Source organism: Sorex araneus, chromosome 4, assembly GCF_027595985.1.
Source record: "Sorex araneus isolate mSorAra2 chromosome 4, mSorAra2.pri, whole genome shotgun sequence".
NCBI classification, from domain to species: domain Eukaryota; kingdom Metazoa; phylum Chordata; class Mammalia; order Eulipotyphla; family Soricidae; genus Sorex; species Sorex araneus.
The window spans coordinates 132,728,919-132,748,541 of record NC_073305.1 but is presented as its reverse complement, the minus strand read 5'-3'; the positions used below and the strand labels follow the sequence as shown (position 1 = coordinate 132,748,541).

Here is a 19,623-nt window from a genome sequence, read left to right as displayed (position 1 = left end):
CATAACTGCCCTGGTACTTCCTCTGTATTCCTGATGTCAGGTCTCAGTTAACTGTGATTTGCCTGAAGCCCAAATCCAGCCCCATTCCCCAGCCCAACCCCATTCCTAAACTCTTCCTCCCTTTTCCACTACCAGACTCCTTCCCTTGTTCATATCATGTAAAATGCAGGATTTTTGTCAAGTTTGAAAAATGTTCTTCCAAGTGTCTTTAATATCTGAGTGCTAAGATTTTAAAGCATTTCAAATTATTTTCACTCAGCTTAAAAAAACTGTTGCATTTTAACTGATAACATTCATCAAGGAGTTTATACTTGATCCCCCTGCTAGTGGTGTGCCATAAATTTTTACATGTCTCTTAATTGGGATATTTAACTGTGGTTCTTTCACTGCTAATATAATCCAGTGGTAGGTGCTGTGAGAGTCTCCTTATCATAAAACCTAATGATGCCTTGGTGTGTTGACTTAATGGGAAGAAGGAATATTCCTAAAAGTGATTCTTAAACCAGGAAAGCCTTTCTCAGATTTTTCTAAGAACTATATCAGAATATCCTGCTAAACTCAAAGCAAATATATTTCCAACCCAAATTCTCTTTTCTCTAAATCTCAATAGACAAGTGGGGAATATAATGGCGGGCATGTAGGAATGGAAGGGAATAGTTTCAAGTTGGTTAGTAAGGGAGGAATCATAATTTTCTCCCTATTGTCCTGAGTACTCTGCTGAGACCCTTAAATAAAATAGATGAGTGAGCAAAAACAGGTTTATGACCATATCTACCTCATATATCCTTGGAAGACAAAAATCTGAGTAGGAGACTGCAGAGATAGTATAGTGGGTAGAGGCTTGCTTTGCACACCACTGACCCTGGCACCACCTACTGAGCCCCATCAGGACTGATTCCTGAGCAGAGCCAGGAGTAAGCCCTGAGCGTAGATGCCTGTGGCCCCAACTCCCTGCCCCTCCCCCAAATACATAAGTAGCTCAAAGAGGCGGCTTAGAATCCAGGATGATTCTGAAGACAGATGAGAGAGGATGCGGGGAGGAGGCTCTGGAAGTTTTCAGGAAGACCATGGCAGACGGGAGTCAATCTTGTCATCTGCATCATGGACCTTACTTACGCTTGGGACTTCTCTGATTGTCATCAGGCTTCGAAGTCAAATTCCATTTGGTCCTTCCTGGTAACAAGGCGACAACTTTGTCAACATAGGTTCTGCTTTTACACAAATACGGGAGGAGTTTTTATTTCTTTTTATTGTTGTGGGGGCACACCTTGCTGTGGAGACCTGGCACCGATCCCTGCCGAGCACTGCCGACCATGGAGTGCCAGTGACTCACCCAGGACTCAGGCGGGGCACCTGGGCCTTCTCTTGAGCCGCAGCTCTGGCCCAGGAAGTTTTTTGAAACCCTACTGCTCACTTGCCTCCCACCCCCATGAAATAAATCTTTCTGCCAAAGTGTTGTGTTTGGGGGTAGCAGATTCTGGCCTGTTCTTTAGCATATCTTCCTTCTACTAATTTTTCACAGATGCTTATCCTCAAAAAAATAAATTGAGTGTGAGGGTGTCTCTCTCTCAGGGAACTTGCAGAGTAAGAGCCCAGGTGGTAGAATATTATCTTTCTTCCATCTAGTTTCTAAGACTGGGAGCCCTTATGACCCAACACAGATGATTAAGCGAGAAGCACGCCCATTCATCCCATAGAAATTCTACATGACACGGGAGTCTTTGTAGGCAGGAAGACCTGAGAGGTTCGCCTGCTGCCTTTGATGAGGAAGGCTTGAAAGGTGGATTGGAGCAGGATGGGAGCTGGGAGGACCCAACTGGGGTGGCGCATTCACTTTGATGTCTGTCCGGGTCTCCCTCCTGCAGATAAGGGCGTTCTACTCGACAAACTCCAGTTCCTTCTCTAGTTCATTTTCAGATGTCAGTTGGCCATGTTATTTTATTATTATTATTAATGCTCCAGCCTGATTTATTATTATTATTATTATTATTATTATTACTGTTTCCCCCAGTTCCCCTGGGATCTGTGAAACTGCAAGAGAGATTTCATTTTTAGAGTCATTATTTTTTAAAGACCATTTGTTTCTACTACTGGAAGATTTAGTCAGATTTAAGTCCTGTTTGTTTCTGAGCCATTAGGACTGAACGAAGGGTGCACTGTACTTACGCCGTCACGTTCCCGCACAAGTACAAGGTTTGGCAGAGGGATCAATATGATCATTTATTTCTGTGTGAGAAAGGTTCAGAAATGAATAACTAGAGAGTTTGACTGAAAGCACCAGTTTGTTCTTTTAATCTATTTATTTTTAGCTTTTGGACTGTGACTAGCAGTGCTCTCAGAAGCTATGCCTGGTAGTACTGGGTTATCTTTGAAAATAATGTGATGCCAGGGATTTTCCTGGGGTTCCTACATGCAAAGCATGTGCTCCAATCCAGTAAGCTAGCTCCCAACTGCTTTTTCACTTTCTTAATGGATTCCTGGAGTATATGACCCTCACTTTGTTGGTGATGAGATTTGATATCTAGTAGAGATACTGGTACGAGAGAGTTGGGATTCAAACCCTGGACTGCAGATCCTCAGCCCTGGCATTCAGAGGTTTCCTGGGACTAAGCCAGAAGGTAGAAATCCTCGAGCTGATTCTGAGCTTAGGGATCACCCGCTATTTGGTATTGTGTTTCATGTATTTTTTGATGTGTAGAAGAAGGTGGCGCGTCTTGCCTCACAAGATTGTAATACTGAGAAATGTTCTTGGGTGCCAGATGCTAAAAAGTGACTCACTCATTGAAGGACGCCAATATTGCCTTAGAACCCTTGTGTAGGTTTTGGGAGAATTGAGAGAATGAGTAGAAATAATAGGTAAAATGTGATTTTCGAGTTTAAGAATGCATGAACAGTATAATCATTACCTGTACTTTTCCTCTTTTCTTTCTTTCTTTTTTTTTTTACACTGACAGTATAATTCCTATTAACTTAAAAAGAAAACTCCAAGTGTGGACTTGGGAAATAAAGAGAGGAATGTGTTGAACACTCTTGGCAATTTTCAATTACAGTGTTTCCTGGCACTTGCTCTAAATAAACCAATGTAATCAGTAAAGCAACGCCGCTCACCTTTCGTCTCCATAGCAAGTAGGCTTGTCCTTCTCCTTAAGAGTATATCGGGTGACCATTATAACAGGCTGGGTAGAAACTATTCCCTTTACAGAGCACTTATGTAAGGGGCTGCGGAGGGTAACGGCGGTGCTTTCCCTTTATATTAAAGGTGTTTTGAAGAGAACAAGCATAGTTCAGCCATGATACTTGAAACCGTGAGGACCACCGGACTCACTGCTGGCTTGAAATGTTATTTTGCTAGCTGTTTTCTCTGGGAACTTTGAAGAAAAGTATGGACTCTTGTTGACCCTGCACAAAGCCTGGAATTTGCAGGACCCCACAGTGCCGTGTCCCCAGGGCTCCTTGCGGGGCTTGTGATTGAGGGCGCCATCCAGTGGCAATCTCAGGAACTGAAATGGCGATTGCTGAGCACTGCCTTGAAACAGTTTTTTCTGCCTTTTCCTTTCTTACTTTTTTAAAATTTAAATTTAGAGGAATAAGGACTGCTTTTTAAAAAAATTGAATCACCGTGAGATACAGTTAAAAAGCTTTTGAGTTTCAGTCATACAATGATCGAACACCCATCCCTCACCAGTGCACATTCTCCACCACCAGTGTCCAATTCCCACCCACCCCCCCCCATAACAGACAATTTCATAAGGGCTGCTTTGGATCAGGAGTTGTGGGGAAACAGTGAAGTCAGGTCCACTGGCGTCTGTATAGATTTGTGTCCTCTCCATCTAGCATTCTCTTCACCCCGAGACTCCGAAATCAGGGCCACTCTTCTCTGGAAGAAACGTGAAGGGAGTCTTTTCCATCAGCAGGGCATTCCCTCACCTGCAGTCCATATAGTCATTGCCTTGACTATAGATGAGAGTGCTGCGTTGGGTGATTTTTAAGGTCCAGAAACATCCCCGAGGCCTCTGTTACCCGGTCCTTGAGATAGTCTGAGGTCTGTCCTCATAGCCCTGCAGGCCCACGGTGACAGTTTACAGGGGGCACACATGCTCACAGCACGACTTGGGTGTCAGGGTCCTGCTCTGCTGGGAACCAGCCCTGGGTGAACAGGCCTGAAGCAGGGGTGCCCTGAGGGTTAAGGAAAGAGAAAGAAATAAGAGAGAAAAGGCCCGGGAGCAGGGGACCAACAACCTGGCGCCCTGGGAGCCCCACCGTCCTCAGCTTGCTTAGACCCAGAAACATTAGAACAGCAAACATTCTTTAGTTGGATTAGGCCTTTACATATTCTGAAGGTCTTGGCCAAATGTAAATATAAACGGTATTCAGGTAAGCATGAACATAAAAACGGGTTTAGCTGAGCATAAACAGATGTAAAGCGCTTCCTTCAGGGGAAACTCTTCTAGGAGGTCTGCTCAGGGGCGGCACACCATCTAGGGGCTCCAGCATTCTGGATTCTGGTCCCCAGCACTGCTCCCGGAAAAGGACTGAGGAGGAACAGTGGAACCTGTGCCTTTCGGGAAGGGGAAGCCCTGCTGGCCCCCAAGGTATCTGAGAATCTAAGGAATGGGCCCAGGTGCGTAGGGAGAGAATGGGAGATATGAGGGGCTCCAGAAGGCTTGAAGAGCCTTCTGTTCGGGATATAGTGAGAGGAAGTCTGAGTTGAAATAAAAGTTGGATAAAGAAGAATTAAGTGAGAGATCGGCTTTGTTGCCTTTTTTTTTTTTTTAATGGGCCAAGGTAAAAGGGCTTGGTATTTCACGAAGGATTAAATATTGCATGTAACTGGGAGGTGTCAGTAGTGTTTTCACACCCTAGGGCCCAGGAAAGCGAGTAAATACGGCAATTGAAGTTATTTTGGAGGTGTTGATGTTTAAAATTTCTTCTGTTCTTCAGAATGTATTATGACAAGTAATGCTTTTAGCAGGACCCTTAGCGATCTTCATTTAAAAAGGAACAGCTGGTTCAACTTTCAGTAACTTTAAGTGACATTCATTGGGGTTTTGGGAACTCAAGCTTCCCCTGAAGCCTGGTAGTGTTGGGGGACCAGATAGTGCTGTGGATGGCTCGTGGGCCTCCTGCATGCAAAAACTGCACACCTGTGGTCTCCCTGCTCTGACTTCAGTAACTTTCCTGGGGCAGGGGTGGGTGCTGATGGTTACACTCAGCCTGCCCTGCCCTGCCCTGGACCCTGGTGGTTCAATGCTCAGTCCTGGCAATGCAGTAATACTTGGGGCCTTTTACCAGATAGGGGTTAGTGGTGGGCTTTGTGGTTCCTGGCATCAGACTTGGGGTCTTGTAAATGCAGGGAATGCCCCACACCCATTTGGGTTGTCTTCCCCAGCCCAACTTTAGTAATTAAAAAATAAAAATTGTTTGGGATCCACATCCTGCCTCTGTGCTCTGGGGTTAGTCATGGTGCTGGGGGAGCCATGTAGTACGGGGTCAAACCTAGGCTCCTGTGTGCAGAGCATGTGTTCCAGCCTTTAACTGTATCTCTGGCTCCCATGATATTTTAAGATCTAAAGGATGACAACCAGCCTTCTGTGACTTCCATTAGAGAAAAAAGTTAATATGCCTGCTAAAGGATTCATATCTAAAATGTACAAAGAGCTAATATAACTCAGTGGCAAAAATAAAAACCAATATGACATTTTTTATGAAGGATCTGTAAGGATACTTCCAAAGAAGACATACAGCTGAGCAGCATAGTTGTTAGGAAGATGGAGAAAAGAGAAGTGCATACTTATGAGAACCGTCATATGAGTCAGCAATTCCACTTGTGAATATTTGTTCCTAGAAAGCAAAACCATGGAATCTAAAAGCTTCCTGCTCCCCTGTGTTTACTGTACCATGGTTTGGGATAGACAGGGCATGGAAACAGCCTGTCTCCATGAATGGATGACTAGCTGGAGAAACCGTGGTCTCTACAGTCACATCTCCATAATATTTGGTGATGATGCTCTTATACCTGGAGGGACCAAGACGCCACACCACTTGCTTTGCATAGTCATTCCCTGTAGTGTTCATACAGTGACAAAGCCTCCCAACTACGCCTAGCTTCTCAGAAAAGATCCCTGTTCTTAAGTGATGCACAATTATATGATGAAATATTATTCAGTTGTGGAAAAGAAGTTACGGGCTGGAGAGATGCTTGCCTTGGAAGTGCCCGACTGGATTTGATCCCTGGCACCCCGTATGGCTTCCTGAGCACCATCAGGAGTAATCCCTGAACGTGCCTGGGTGTGACCCCAAAACAAACAAAAAAAATTATAAAAAGCAAAGTAGGTAATCCTGCCACTTTTGATAACATGGATGAATTTTAAAGGCAAATGAAAGTAGAAATTTTACTAAGGAAAGGCAAATGTTTGGGCCAGGGAGAGAGCTTAAGTGGTAGAATACATGCCTGGCATGTGCTAAGCCGTGAGTTCTCTTCTTGCACCATTTGCTTCCAGAGCACAGCTGTGTACAGCCCTGACAATCCCTGATCATTCCTGAAAATAATCTCAGATCCCCTGAGTTTCACTGGGGGTGGCCCCTATTAAAAAAGACAAATACCCTACAGTTGTGCTTATATGTGGAATCTGAAAGAAAAGCTACCACACTCATAAGTAACGGAATGGGTTGGCGACTGTCAGAGGCAACGTGCAAAGGAAGGTGGAGAAATGGGGGCTAAGCTCCAAGTTGTGAGTTGTGGGGATGTCCAGTGTCTTCAGCATCATTACGGAGACTAGTCAACATGATGTTGCATAGGGGAAAGCTGTAAAGGGAGTAGATCTTCAAAGTTCAAATCACAAGAAGAAAGAATTTCTAGTGATATGTGGTGATGGATATTAACTAGACATTGTGGTGAGCATTTTGAAATATATACTTATATTAAAACATTATATTGTCTTCTGAACCTAGTATAATATTACCTGTCAATTTTATGTTATGAAAGAAAGAGGGCCGGAGAGGTAGAACAGAGTGTAGGGCACTTGCCTTGCATACAGCCAATCAGTCCCTTGAGCAACCCCAGGAGTGATCCCGGAGCACAGAGGCATCAATAAGCCCTGAGCAACACCAAGTATGCCCCCCGCTTCCCCCGCAAAAAAGAAAAGGGAGGGCAAGAAAGAAAGAGACCAGGCTTAAGACACAGGCAGAATGCTTGTGCGCTTACGAAGGTGGGTGGCAGAATCTCGGTACCTTTCTAGTAGCCAAGTGAAAGCCAAAAACAAGAGTTCACAGATAAGTGGAAGCACAGGTGTTCTCACCACTTTGTTTTCAGGAAAAAAAAAAAAAAAAACTATGGGGAGGGATAAAGAGAATTTTATGAAGAGACCACTCAACCATATCCCTTTAGTTGATGTATCAGATTGATCAGTGAGGATTTGTAATCACCCTCAGCTTTGGTTAGTAGCATAATATCAAGTGCAGAGTTTAGTATAAATGGTTTTCTGCAGTTCAAATAGACAGCTCACTTGTATTCTAGTTGAACTTAAGAATAATACACAAGTGTCTATAAAACAGTGATTCTTTTCTTTTTCCCCATTTCACAACTTTTTTTACTTTATGCACACACCCTGGTTTACAAAATTTTTTCATAATGCAGTTGTTATGGGCATTCAGTGTTCCACCACCCATCCCACCACCAGCGTAATCTTCCTGCACCATGGTCCCCAGTTACCAAGCCATCTCCCAAGCCTGCCCCTTTAGTGGGCACATCATTTATTTAACATTTGAAGGCAGTGATTCCCGACCAGCGATTCTCTGTGGGGACACACAGTTTGATGAGGGACTAGGTGCCAGGTCTGGGTCCCTCTTTTCCCCACACCCCTGTAGAAACATTCCAGGTTTTTCCGTGATAGTTAAGTCATTTCACAATTTTAGAGAGTTCATATTTCACCCCACCCACCCCTCTTCCCAGCCCTACCCCCACTCATCCACAAACTCCAGCCTGAGCACCCCTAGTCTGGAGTGGGGGGAGGAAGGCAGCGCACAGGCAGCAGAGACCTGGCACACGAGATTTCTGTGCGGGTCGCAGATTCCCCCTGCTTCAAGAGGAAGCCGGATGGGAGAGAAGGTTCATTTCCGTTTATGAGAGTTGATGAGCTTGACAGGACACGTCTGAACAAAAAAGGTTTATTGCACTCTGACAGGAATGTGGTCAGGAATGCGATTTTTCTTAGAGAGCAACTGGATGTGCTCTAAAAACACTAAAAAGGCATCTTCCGGGAGTTCACTCACAGAGAAAACCGGGGCGGTAGCAGCCTGGAAAAATTGTAAGGCAGATATTATCAAACACCATCCGAGTTGCTTTTAACAAATAAGAGGCGTCATTCTGTTTTGGAATTTGATGGTTTGGGGTTAAAAGTTAATTAAATATCTAACTTTAAGTGTTTATAACTTCTTGGTGAGCCTGAAGAAAAACACTTTATACAATCTTAGGAAGTTGAATGGCTGTTTGCTTTGGGGATGGTTTATCACTGGGCCAGGTACATGTTTAAAACGTATTGTTTATTTAGCCAATTGTATTTGCTTAAGATATTTCATTAATTGCAGTTTCTTTTGCATTACAGTATTTTAATCTTGGGGGCTTCCGGAGGAGTTGGTACCTTTGCTATTCAGGTAAATCAGGCTTTTGTTTTGTTTCATTTTTTTTAAATCTAGTGAATAGGAAGATTATGGTCTTCATGAATTTATAAATTCATGTACTGTGGCCTATTCTTTCTTAAAAGCCAAGAGATAGGTTCAGTAAATTCACTCTAAATTAAACATAATTTTTTAAGCAGAGGAAGCTCATCTAATGCAGGAGGATGATTCAACATTCCTAGCAGTTTTCATCTGGCCAGGGAATGCTTAATTGGGTGATGAAACTATGTCTTAAAGTGCATGTAGGAGGTAGTTGCGCTATAGTAAAGGTGTCACCTAAGTGCTTCATCCAGCACTGGACCTCCTGTGGCAGTGGTTCCCATCAGCTGCCCCAGGTGGCCTTGCCAGGTGATAGGCCGCACTGTGTATCTGGGTTTGCCTTCTCCCTCTCTGACAACACACAAGAAACACAGTTCCTAATGAGGTGTTCAGTGATGCCTGACTGAGGGTAGTGATGACTTCTGGCGGTGAGGGCACATGGAAGAGCTCTTGGAATGGTCACGGTTCTGAGACAGACCGGGAAGATGGGGTCTGTTAATAGGTGTCTTCTCTAGGCGCGTGCAAATGCGTACATGTTTCCACATCCAGTACTTTTTTTTTTTAAAGTCAAAGTTGTTTTTAAACTGCTTTAACAGTTTTTTGCTTTTATTTTTAAAAAGCAGTTTCAAAGGTGTTTTACTTGTGTTCAAAGATCCTAAAGAGTTTTAAGTGGGAGGGGGGAAAATTTTAGAAATTTGGGGGGAAATTCATTGATATGTTTCAGCATGTGACAGATTCTTCACAGGATTTAATTTCTTTTAAAAAACATATTACACATATAAGTGCTTGGAATATAGCTTACTTTTTTCTCAATATTTAAAACTGTAGATCCAGGATATTTATCTTGGATCCTATTCTTCAGACATATAAATTTAGCTTGGCTGGTTCTTGAAAGCAACATATAATTATACTGTTGCCCATAAACATACAAAATTATACATATGATTTTACTTAATATATTTTAATGGAGAAAATATATGAAGTAAATATACCCCTAGGAAATTTTCAGTAAGTATTGCTTTCTGAAAGTGAGAGATTACACTGTGACTGGTTTGAGCAAAATTGTTTTTGTATTTGACATAAAATCTATATGTCCTACAGATTGGGGACGTGATGGGGATGAACAGAAAACATACTTTATATTCTGATGAATCTTTATAACTTACATTAAGGAAGCTCAGAAAATTGATGGGAAAGGCAGCTCATCTGTTGGGACATAGCTATCAGTATAAAAATTTATCAGGAATAGCTATGTTTGTGGTAAGCTGACAGTGGCTCCCTGTTAATTCTATGAAATTGTCATTGTATTAAAGATTTACGGCAATTTTGCAACAGAATGGTCTCTGTATACTTAATCCTGAGAAACATTAGAAGCTAGGTTTTATTTTGAGGTCTAGTTATTTCTGTTTTGAAATATAAGGGATCTGAATTTTATTTTATTATAAATTTAGGAGCCACAGCTGGAGTTGATCAGGGCTGCTCCCAGTAATGCTTAGGGGACCCGCCTTGGGGATTTGAACCTGGGTCTCTCATCTGCAAACCCTGTGCCCCAATGCTTTGAACCGATTCTCTAGCCCCAAGGCATCTGAACTTTAAATCCTGGGAAATTGGTGTATAGGTATTTTTTACTCCAAAGGAACAGCCCTAACCCATGTTTTGAAAGTAAAGTGACCATATTCTCTTCTGCCTGTTTTTAAAAGCACATTTCCATGTGTTACCTAGTACATGGTACTTGGTTGCTTTGTTACAACACTCTCACTCAGGACTGTCCAAACACCTAATGGAGATAAAAATGAAGAGAGGTTGCATTTTTATGTTCTGGGTACACTTTACACCATCAGTTTCCAGGGACACATGATGTCCATTTATTTTTGTTATCACTGAATGTTACACTTGAGGCTGCCTGCTCCAGTCTTTTCTGAGACTCCAGGAGGTTGGTTTAAACTTCATGAAAACTGTCAGGTCCTAGAAAAATGGGACCTGCTTCTAGGTCTTGAATTTCTGTAGTGAAAAAATGTTTGATCTAACAGATGGCTTCCTCTTGTACTTGTTAAGACAATGAAGCACTTTGGGTTTTCTAGAGATTAAACTAATGTATGCACGTGAAATGCCAACTTTTTCTATTAATTATTATTTTTTTTAATGCAGTCCTTTTCTGTTTCCTTTATTTTTTGGCAGGTACTGAAAGCATGGAAGGCTCACGTGACAGCAGTTTGCTCTCAGGACGCCAGCGAACTTGTAAGGAAGCTTGGGGCAGATGATGTAATTGACTACAGATCCGGAAATATGGAAGAACAGTTGAGCTCTTTAGAACCGTATGTATTACAACAGGTTCACACTAGGAAGGTGGGAAAAGGACTGTTGCTAAGGAAGGCATGATTGGTTCAGTGGTCTTGAAATCATACTGAATTGTTTTTCTTGATTCTTGATTAGGATTCCATGTGATTGGAAGTCATTTATATTGCTTTCTGTTTTAATTCTAGATGTTAATGTAGCACAGTATCATTAAATATTATATGCTGAGAAAGGTATTTTGCTTACATGGTCTTTAGCTAATTTTTTTTTTTCTTTTGGACCAGCGTTAGTGGTGTGATTGGAGGTCATTCCCAGCAGTGTTTGGAGAACTTTGTGGTGCTGGGGATTAAACCCAGGGTTCCCATATGCATAGCATGTACTCCAGCCCTTTGAGTCATCTCTTTGCCTGCTCATTTGCTAAATTGTATTTAGTTTTGGGGCCATGCCTGGCAGTGCTCAGGGATTATTCCTGGCTCTGTGCTCAGGCATCCGTCACTCCTGGCAGTACTCGGTGCTGACGCTGGAAAACCAGGGTTGGCCACATGCAAAGCAGGCACCTTACTTCTTTTTTTTTTTCCTTTATTTATTTTTAATTAGTGAATCACCATGAGGGTACAGTTACAGATTTACTCATCTTTGTGCTCTTGTTTCTCTCATACAAAGTTCGAGGGCCCATCCCTTCACCAGTGCCCATTCTCCACCACCGGTAAACCCAGCATCCCTCCTACCCTCCCCAATCCCATCTCCCCCCACCCCACCCCGCCACTGTGGCAGGGTATTCCTTTTTGTTCTCTCTCTCTAATTAGGTGTTGTGGTTCTCAATAAAGGTGTTGAGTGGCCACTGTGTTCAGTCTCTAGTCTACATTCAGCCCGCATCACCCTTCCCCCGCATGGCCTCCGACCGCATTATACTTGGTGATCCCTTCTCTGAGTTGCCCTCTCCCCAGAATGTGAGGCCAGCCTCCAAGCCCTGGAGTCAGCCTCCTGGTACTTATTTCTACTAGTCTTGGGTGTTAGTCTCCTACTCTGTTATTCTATATTCCACAGATGAGTTCTATGACTGTCTCTCTCTTTCTGGCTCATATTACTTAGCATGATACTTTCCATGCCGATCCACTTACATGCAAAATTCATGACCTCCTTTTTTCTAACAGCTGCATAGTATTCCATTGTATAGATGTACCAAAGTTTCTTCAACCAGTCATCTGTTCTAGGGCACTCGGTTTTTTTCCAGATTCTGGCTATTGTAAACAGTGCTGCAATGAACATATAAGTGCAGATGTCATTTCGACTATACTTTTTTGCTTCTTTGGGATATATTCCCAGCAGTGGTATTGCTGGGTCAAATGGGAGCTCAATTTCTAATTTTTTGAGAGTCGTCCATATTGTTTTCCAGAAGGGCTGAACCAGTCGGCATTCCCACCAGCAGTGTAGAAGGGTCCCTTTCTCCCCACATCCTCTCCAACAGCAGTTGCTTTTGTTCTTTTGGATGTGTGCTAGTCTCTGTGGTGTGAGGTGGTATCTCATGGTTGTTTTGATCTGCATCTCCCTGATGATTAGTGATGTAGAGCACTTTTTCATGACGCACCTTACTTCTTTTTTTTTTTCCGCAATAGTCATATTTATTTATTTATTTATTTTATTAATTTATTTATTTTTAATTAGTGAATCACCGTGAGGGCACATTTACAGATTTATACACTTTTGTGCTTATGCTTCCCTCATACAAAGTTCGGGAACCCATCCCTTCACCAGTGCCCATTCTCCACCACCAGTAAACCCAGCATCCCTCCCACCCTCCCCGATCCCATCTCCCCCCACCCCGCCCTGCCACTGTGGCAGGGCATTCCCTTCTGTTCTCTCTCTCTAATTAGCTGTTGTGGTTTGCAATAAAGGTGTTGAGTGGCCACTGTGCTCAGTCTCTAGCCCTCATTCAGCCCGCAACTCCCTTCCCCCACATGGCCTTCGACTACATCATAGTTGGTGATCCCTTCTCTGAGTTGCCCTTTCCCCAGAATGTGAGGCCAGCCTCCAAGCCATGGAGTCAACCTCCTAGTACTTATTTCTACGATTCTTGGGTGTTAGTCTCCCACTCTGTTATTCTATATACCCTAGATGAGTGCAATCTTTCTATGTCTGTCTCTCTCTTTCTGACTCATTTCACTCAGCATGAAACTTTTCATGCCCATCCACTTAAATACAAAATTCATGACCTCCTTTTTTCTGACAGCTGCATAGTATTCCATTGTATAGATGTACCAAAGTTTCCTCAACCAGTCATCCGTTCTAGGGCATTCGGGTTTTTTCCAGATTCTGGCTATTGTAAATAGTGCTGCGATGAACATACATGTGCAGATGTTGTTTCGATTATACTTTTTTGCCTCTCTGGGATATATTCCCAGCAGTGGTATTGCTGGGTCAAATGGGAGCTCAATTTCTAATTTTTTGAGAGTCGTTCATATTGTTTTCCAGAAGGGCTGAACCAGTCGGCATTCCCACCAGCAGTGAAGAAGGGTCCCTTTCTCCCCACATCCTCTCCAACAGCGGTTGCTTTTGTTCTTTTGGATGTGTGCCATTCTCTGTGGTGTGAGGTGGTATCTCATGGTTGTTTTGATCTGCATCTCCCTGATGATTAGTGATGTAGAGCACTTTTTCATGAGGCACCTTACTTCTTTACTTACTTCTTTACTATCTCTCTGACTCCACTTCTGCTCACTTTAAAGTGACTTTTCTTGCTAGTTTGCAAAATATCTGAAGGCAAAATCAGAGGAGCATTTTGTTCTGTAGCATCTGCCTAGGTGGAAAAACATGGGGCAGGACATGAAAATACACAATCAGCACCAAGCTTGCTTTTTCCGATGAAGCTTAGGGAAGGGCTCCCGGGAAACGCAGGCAGGACAAGCGTTGGTCATTGAGGTACTGTGGTGGCTCTCTGTGTGTCTGAATGTCAGGCTGCGGTTTGACCCCCATGGTTCAGACAGGAGGTATTTTAATCCAGCCCCAGAGTAAGGGCACCACTGGTAAGTATTTGGAAAGCTGTTTTCTTGATTCTTTTTCAGAGGGTTCCCCCCGCCCCCTTTTCCTTTTTTGGTTAAGTTTTCAGAAGCAAACCATTTTTGTTCTGCCTCACTCTGAGATACGGTTTCACGGTTTTACAAAAGGGAGGGGGCAGGAGGGCAGCCAGTCCCCATCTGACCCTGCCCAGTCTTTCTCAGCCAGCACTGCCAGCTCCCAAGGGTAAGTGGCGGTGCCACCAGGAGCACCTGCTCCAAGCAGGCAAGACTTGAGACACAGGACAGGTGCAGTATTGAATGAGACTTAAATTCTGGTGGGGTGGTGGTGGGGGGACTTTGATGATTCCTGCTCTCAAGAACACTGATGCAGGCAAAAGGGGGAGCAGATGACTGTGGGGAGGTTCTCCGGGGCTCGGTTCACAGGCTGCAGAGAGCAAGGCTGCAGAACAGTGTTCTGTTTTGGTCTTGTTCCTCCTTGTGTCCCTCTCCATGGAATAGTATGGTAGCATGTAGTCAGTACTCAATAAATATTTACTTATTTGTGTGTCTATGGGGTGTGTGTGTGGAGGGTTTGGGACCACACCTGGTAGTGCTCAAGGCTATTTATTCCCTTCTTAGTTTTCAGGGGTGATTCCAGAAAGAACCCAGAGGACCATGTGGTCCCTGGGATTGCTCAGCCTACTGGGATCTCCCCAGTCCTTAGAGAGTTTTTGAAGGGGTCTAGGCAAGAGTAGTTGGTGCAGGTAGAGCCGGTGTTTAGGCTCAGGGGAAGCAACATGCTTGCCACATTGGAGGAATAACAGTTGTCCCTGGCAGAGATCTCGTCAACCGGCTTCCTCCCTGTGAGTCAGGACCCAGGTCTCTACACCTCCCAGATCTGGCTCTTAAATAGCTTGGTTGATCTCTGATCTTCAGCTGCTTGGTGAATGGGCTTACTCCTTCCTTGGTCTTTTCCATCAGTGGCCTACTTAAGTAACTGACAAATGCAGACCTGTGTGTGTGTGTGTGTGTGTGTGTGTGTTTTGACAATTTTGTTTTTCGACCCAGAGTTTGGCCTCTGAGTCCATCAAGAATATATTCATTCCTTCCATCTTCCATGTATCAGCTTTCAAGACTGGAATCTTAGAATTTTTAAGAGAACGAGGGCTTTGAGATCCTTCAATGCAGGTTCAGCATGATGGCTGAGCAAGACAGGAAGGAAGTGGGAGTCTCTGAGGTCACACATGCTCAGGGTCCTGCCATTTTATCACTAGGGGAGGGGCTGCATCTACCACCCACTCTCAGACTTCTTTCTCAGGCACTGCCTCATCTGTATCCTTTTTTGTTCAGGGAATATGGGAACAAGCACAATTGTTCCTAGAATTTGGGAATTTGGGAATTTTTCTTTCTTTTTTTTTTTTTGTAAAGTAGAAATTCAAGTAGAAACTTTAACTTATAAGTGTAATTTTCTTTTCTAAAAAGAATTGTCATCAAGTAAGGGTGTTCTCCCACATTTCATAACCTTCTGTCTGGGGCTTGCTTCCCCTTCCCACACCCCCTTTCATTGATTTAATCCTATGGAAGACTCAAGAGCCACAAAGTTGCCCACAACTGGGGTTAGAGGCTTTGATGTTTGACTTATTCCAGATGAGTTAGAAGAGCAAAAAGAAGTACCCTAAAGGAGTTTACCTATTAATTTGCTTAATTTGTAAGCATGCATCATTTGTATGTATGGAGATCTTTGTTTCCAAAGGTGTTTTTAAAGTTCTGTGGGTTTTATCACCTTTAAGTAGGATATAGTGATTATAGCAATTTTAGATGTAAGGAGTTGAGTATCTGGCATTTTCCCTGGGCTCCATTCTGACTGGTTATTTCTGGCATCTTAGAGCAGAACTGAAAACTGAGTGTGGGCTGTCTGTTTCTTTTCATGCATTGTCCTGATCTTTTGCATGAGACAAACAAAAAAATGAGAGTTTTATGATGATAAAGAGGATGCTTCTATAAGCAGTGTTGACTGTGAAGTAAATAGAAGCAATCATTCTTGTGGATGAAAACTTTACAGACTTTCCCCCAAACATCCACGAATACTAGAGAATACATTGATTTTTAGTGGATGGAGAGCATTGCAATATTATATACAGCTTGAGTCAGCAACCTTGCTTTCTCAACTAGTATTAACATTTGGGGCTTGGTGATTGTGTGTGTGTGTGTGTGTGTGTGTGTGTGTGTGTGTGTGTGTGTGTGTGTGTGTGTATGTGTGTGTGTGGCTATTCTGCTCATTGGAGGAAGTTTGTCATTGTCCTGGGCTTCTGGATGCCACATTTTCAACACCTTCCCTAAATTTAACACTTAACATTTCAGACATTTCCTGGTATTTCCTGGAAGCTAAAATATACTCTGACTGAGAATCACATGTTTGAATCATTAAGGTATTAGGAAATGATATGATTTTATGACTCCAGAATTGGCCTCACCGACTTGCCTTGTATAAAAGCCAGAAGTCCAGGGCATGACTGTGCCCTTCAGTGTTAGGCAGCCACCCTGGCTGCCTGATGGCTTGGCACAGCATCCTTTGTGAGCTGCTGCCAAAATAAACTGAGCCCCCATTGATGGGAGTGAGAGGGATGGAAATGTCCCACAAAACACGCAGGAATGTTTTGGTTTGATTTTTCCTCCCCAGGTTTGATTTCATCCTCGATAATGTTGGTGGGTCCACCGAGACATGGGCTCTAAAGTTTCTCAAGAAATGGTCAGGAGCCACATATGTGACGCTGGTGACTCCTTTCCTCCTGAACATGGACCGACTGGGCATAGCGGACGGCATGCTGCAGACAGGAGTCACCATGGGCTCGAAGGCATTAAAGGTATGGAGGCCGGTGGGCGGCAGAGGGAGCAGGCAGCAGACACCCCCTGCCCTGGAGCATGGCATCTGCTGGGTCAGTTTTTTTTCATTTGTCCAGTTGTATTTTTGCACTACACCCAGCAGTGCTCAGGGGTCACTCCCCATGGTGCTCAAGAGACCACATGTGGCACCAAGGAGCAAACCAGGCTGTGTTACATACAAGACAAATGCCCTACTCCGTGTTCCTCACTCTGGTCCCACTTATTTTTTTCTTGGAGGAATCACTGTTCTGTGGTTACAAGCTTGGAATCTGGAGTCATGCATTGACTAGGCTCTGACTCCCGCTTCCACGTCATGCCCATGTGTTTCTGCGCAGCTCCTGAGTAGAGCCATTCTTACCACCCATCTTTCCTGACTGCGTGTTGCAAGGATTAAATGGAATAATCCACATGAAGAACTCGACACTATACCTAGATCCAAAAGCCCTTATTACATGTTAGTTTGTTATCAGGACCATCGGCTCATCAGCTTTGCCTGCTGGCTCTTTCCTGTGCCCGATGACCCTCATTCTGCTTTTCCCAGTTTTAACATACACTTTGTCTCCACTGGAGGTGGTGCTTTATTCCAGGACAGCGTGTCGTCGACTACTATCTTGTCATAGCAGTGGGATGGGCCAGCAGCTCCCCGACTGAGACTTAGAGATCTTTATGGACTTTTTTTTTTTTAATTTCAAAAACCTGGAGGAAACTGTATTTTTCTTTCTGTGAGACTCTGATAGCAAAATAGAACCATCAAGTATGCTTTTGGGGGTTTTATTTTACCCATGAAATTATATCAGTTTGTCCCATGCGTACCTACACCTCTCACTGTTGATGGCGCTTTGGGAACTCTTGGGACTTCACGATCTACCGATGCTATTCTTGGAGGCACTATTGGCCAGGTGATGGGGAGCTTGCCCTGCTGAGCACATACAGTGCAGTGAATCCGGGACCTCCACCTGCGTCCTCCCTGAGGTGGGGCCTGCTTCATCCCCATGGCCACAGGCTAAGGTGATTCTACATTTGTACTGTTAGTCATTAGTCCATTGGCTTGAGCTCTGGATTAGTATTAGAATGGAGTAAGTGATGAAAGAATTCAGATAAACTTTGGTTGGGGTGGGGGTGGTTTGGGTTACACCCTCCTATGTTCAGGGCCCACTCCTGTCTCTGTGCTCAGGGATCGTTCCCACAGGACTTTAGGAACTATAGTTGGTGCTGACGATCAATTATGGGTCGGCTGCATGCAAGGCAAGTGCTTTAATCCCTGTACTAGGTTTCTGGCCCTAAATTGGGCTAGTTGGTTTGAGTTTTTTAAATAGAAAAAAAATACCCAAAACTTCAGACTCAAGAAAATGTAGCTGGTTGCTCAGAGGTACCAAGGGCTGTGGGTCGTCATGTTGCGAGCTAACACTGGCCCGTTTTAGAGAGATGACTGACTTGGTAATGAGTTCCTTCCTGCTAGAAGTGTATTTGTGGGACCCTTTTGGTCATGATATTTGGAACTGTAGTCTCATGACTTCTAGGTTGCAGGTGCTCAGAGGTGGTGAGGAAGAGCTCAGAGGAGGCCTGGTCGCCCTTCTGGAACTGGGTGCTGGGGCAGAGAGAACTTGCTACGCCTGGACTCGGGGCTATGTGGCTCCCCATGTGACCCAGACTCCAACCAAGAGTGTGCAGGGGTGTTTGTTGGTGGAGAGGGGACTCTTAGTGATCCTCTGTCTCCTCTCTGCCTTACCACAGAAACCCAGGCTCTCCAAGTGCTTTAAAATTAAGGGTTTAAGTGTTCTGTAAGATTTCGGTCTGTATTCCGGCAAGATCAGTATGCAAGCGAGCCTTCACAGTTGTCCTCGGAGAGTACACAGGCCCAATGCTCCGTTTTTTCTCTCCTCCTGCTTGAAAGATGATAGTAGTAATCTCGTGTGAAAACCTTTCAAGTTGTTTCTGATGTTTTTCCAAGAATGTGCATGGGTAAGGCCTCATTGAAAGGCTCCTGACTTGCCTGCCAGCTTCAGTTGGCTCTCTGCTGAGTGGCCTACGGAACACATGCAGACCCCTTCAAGCAGAGTTGGAAAAGTCTGCTCTTCCAGATCCAGGCCATGTTTCCCTTTACCTGGTGAGATGCTGTGAAAGGAATGATGGCTATGGAGCCATGGTCATCGCTGCTGCTTGAATACCCCAAACAATCACCAGGCTGTTTCATCAGAGTCCCTGAGGCCGGGGCCTAGAGGGACATTGTTAAAATAACTGAACCTGCTCTGATAGTTGCTGAGTTTGCTTCAATAGCTCTGAAGCAAGTGACACAGGGACGGGTCGAGAAGAAGGTTTCTTGGCAATAAGCCAGCAGGTGGAAGATGGCAGACTCATGGCCACCTGGTCTGCACGGTCACAAGGGCAGATTTATAAGGGGGGAGAGAGAGAGAGCAGGGAAGCACGTATTCAGGAAGGGCAGTTACAGACTGGTGGGTGGCAGAATGATCAATAACTTCCCTCCTGGGCTGATCCCCGGAGACACACTTCCGGTGAAACTGCAGATGGAGTTCTGATGGAAGCTTCCGGCCTCTTAGTCTGTAGGACAAGATAAGGGGGGTTTTCTTGACATTGTCAGACCTCCTTGCCCAGGCAGGGTTTCTGGTGCTGATCCTGAATTCAGTTTTTCATTTCTTGGGACTGACTTCACTATAAGCCTGGGACAATCTCAGCGCTTGCTATGTAAAATTTTAGTCATTTTTGCCTTTTCCTTTTA

At 44.1% G+C, this 19,623-nt stretch overlaps 1 protein-coding gene across 2 annotated transcripts in view; it reads left to right on the top strand.

The window, feature by feature from the left end:
- RTN4IP1 (reticulon 4 interacting protein 1) overlaps positions 1-19,623 on the top strand; it is a 46,017-nt gene that overhangs the window by 7,936 nt on the left and 18,458 nt on the right. For both annotated transcript variants that reach the window (XR_008629743.1, XM_004605700.2), the window contains exons 5-7: positions 8,604-8,652; positions 10,894-11,030; positions 16,684-16,867. Coding sequence is in view for 1 of the 2 variants with exons in the window: in XM_004605700.2 (XP_004605757.2) it covers positions 8,604-8,652; positions 10,894-11,030; positions 16,684-16,867 (370 nt within the window). In the remaining variant the exon portion in view is untranslated. The remainder of the gene's footprint in view (positions 1-8,603; positions 8,653-10,893; positions 11,031-16,683; positions 16,868-19,623) is intronic.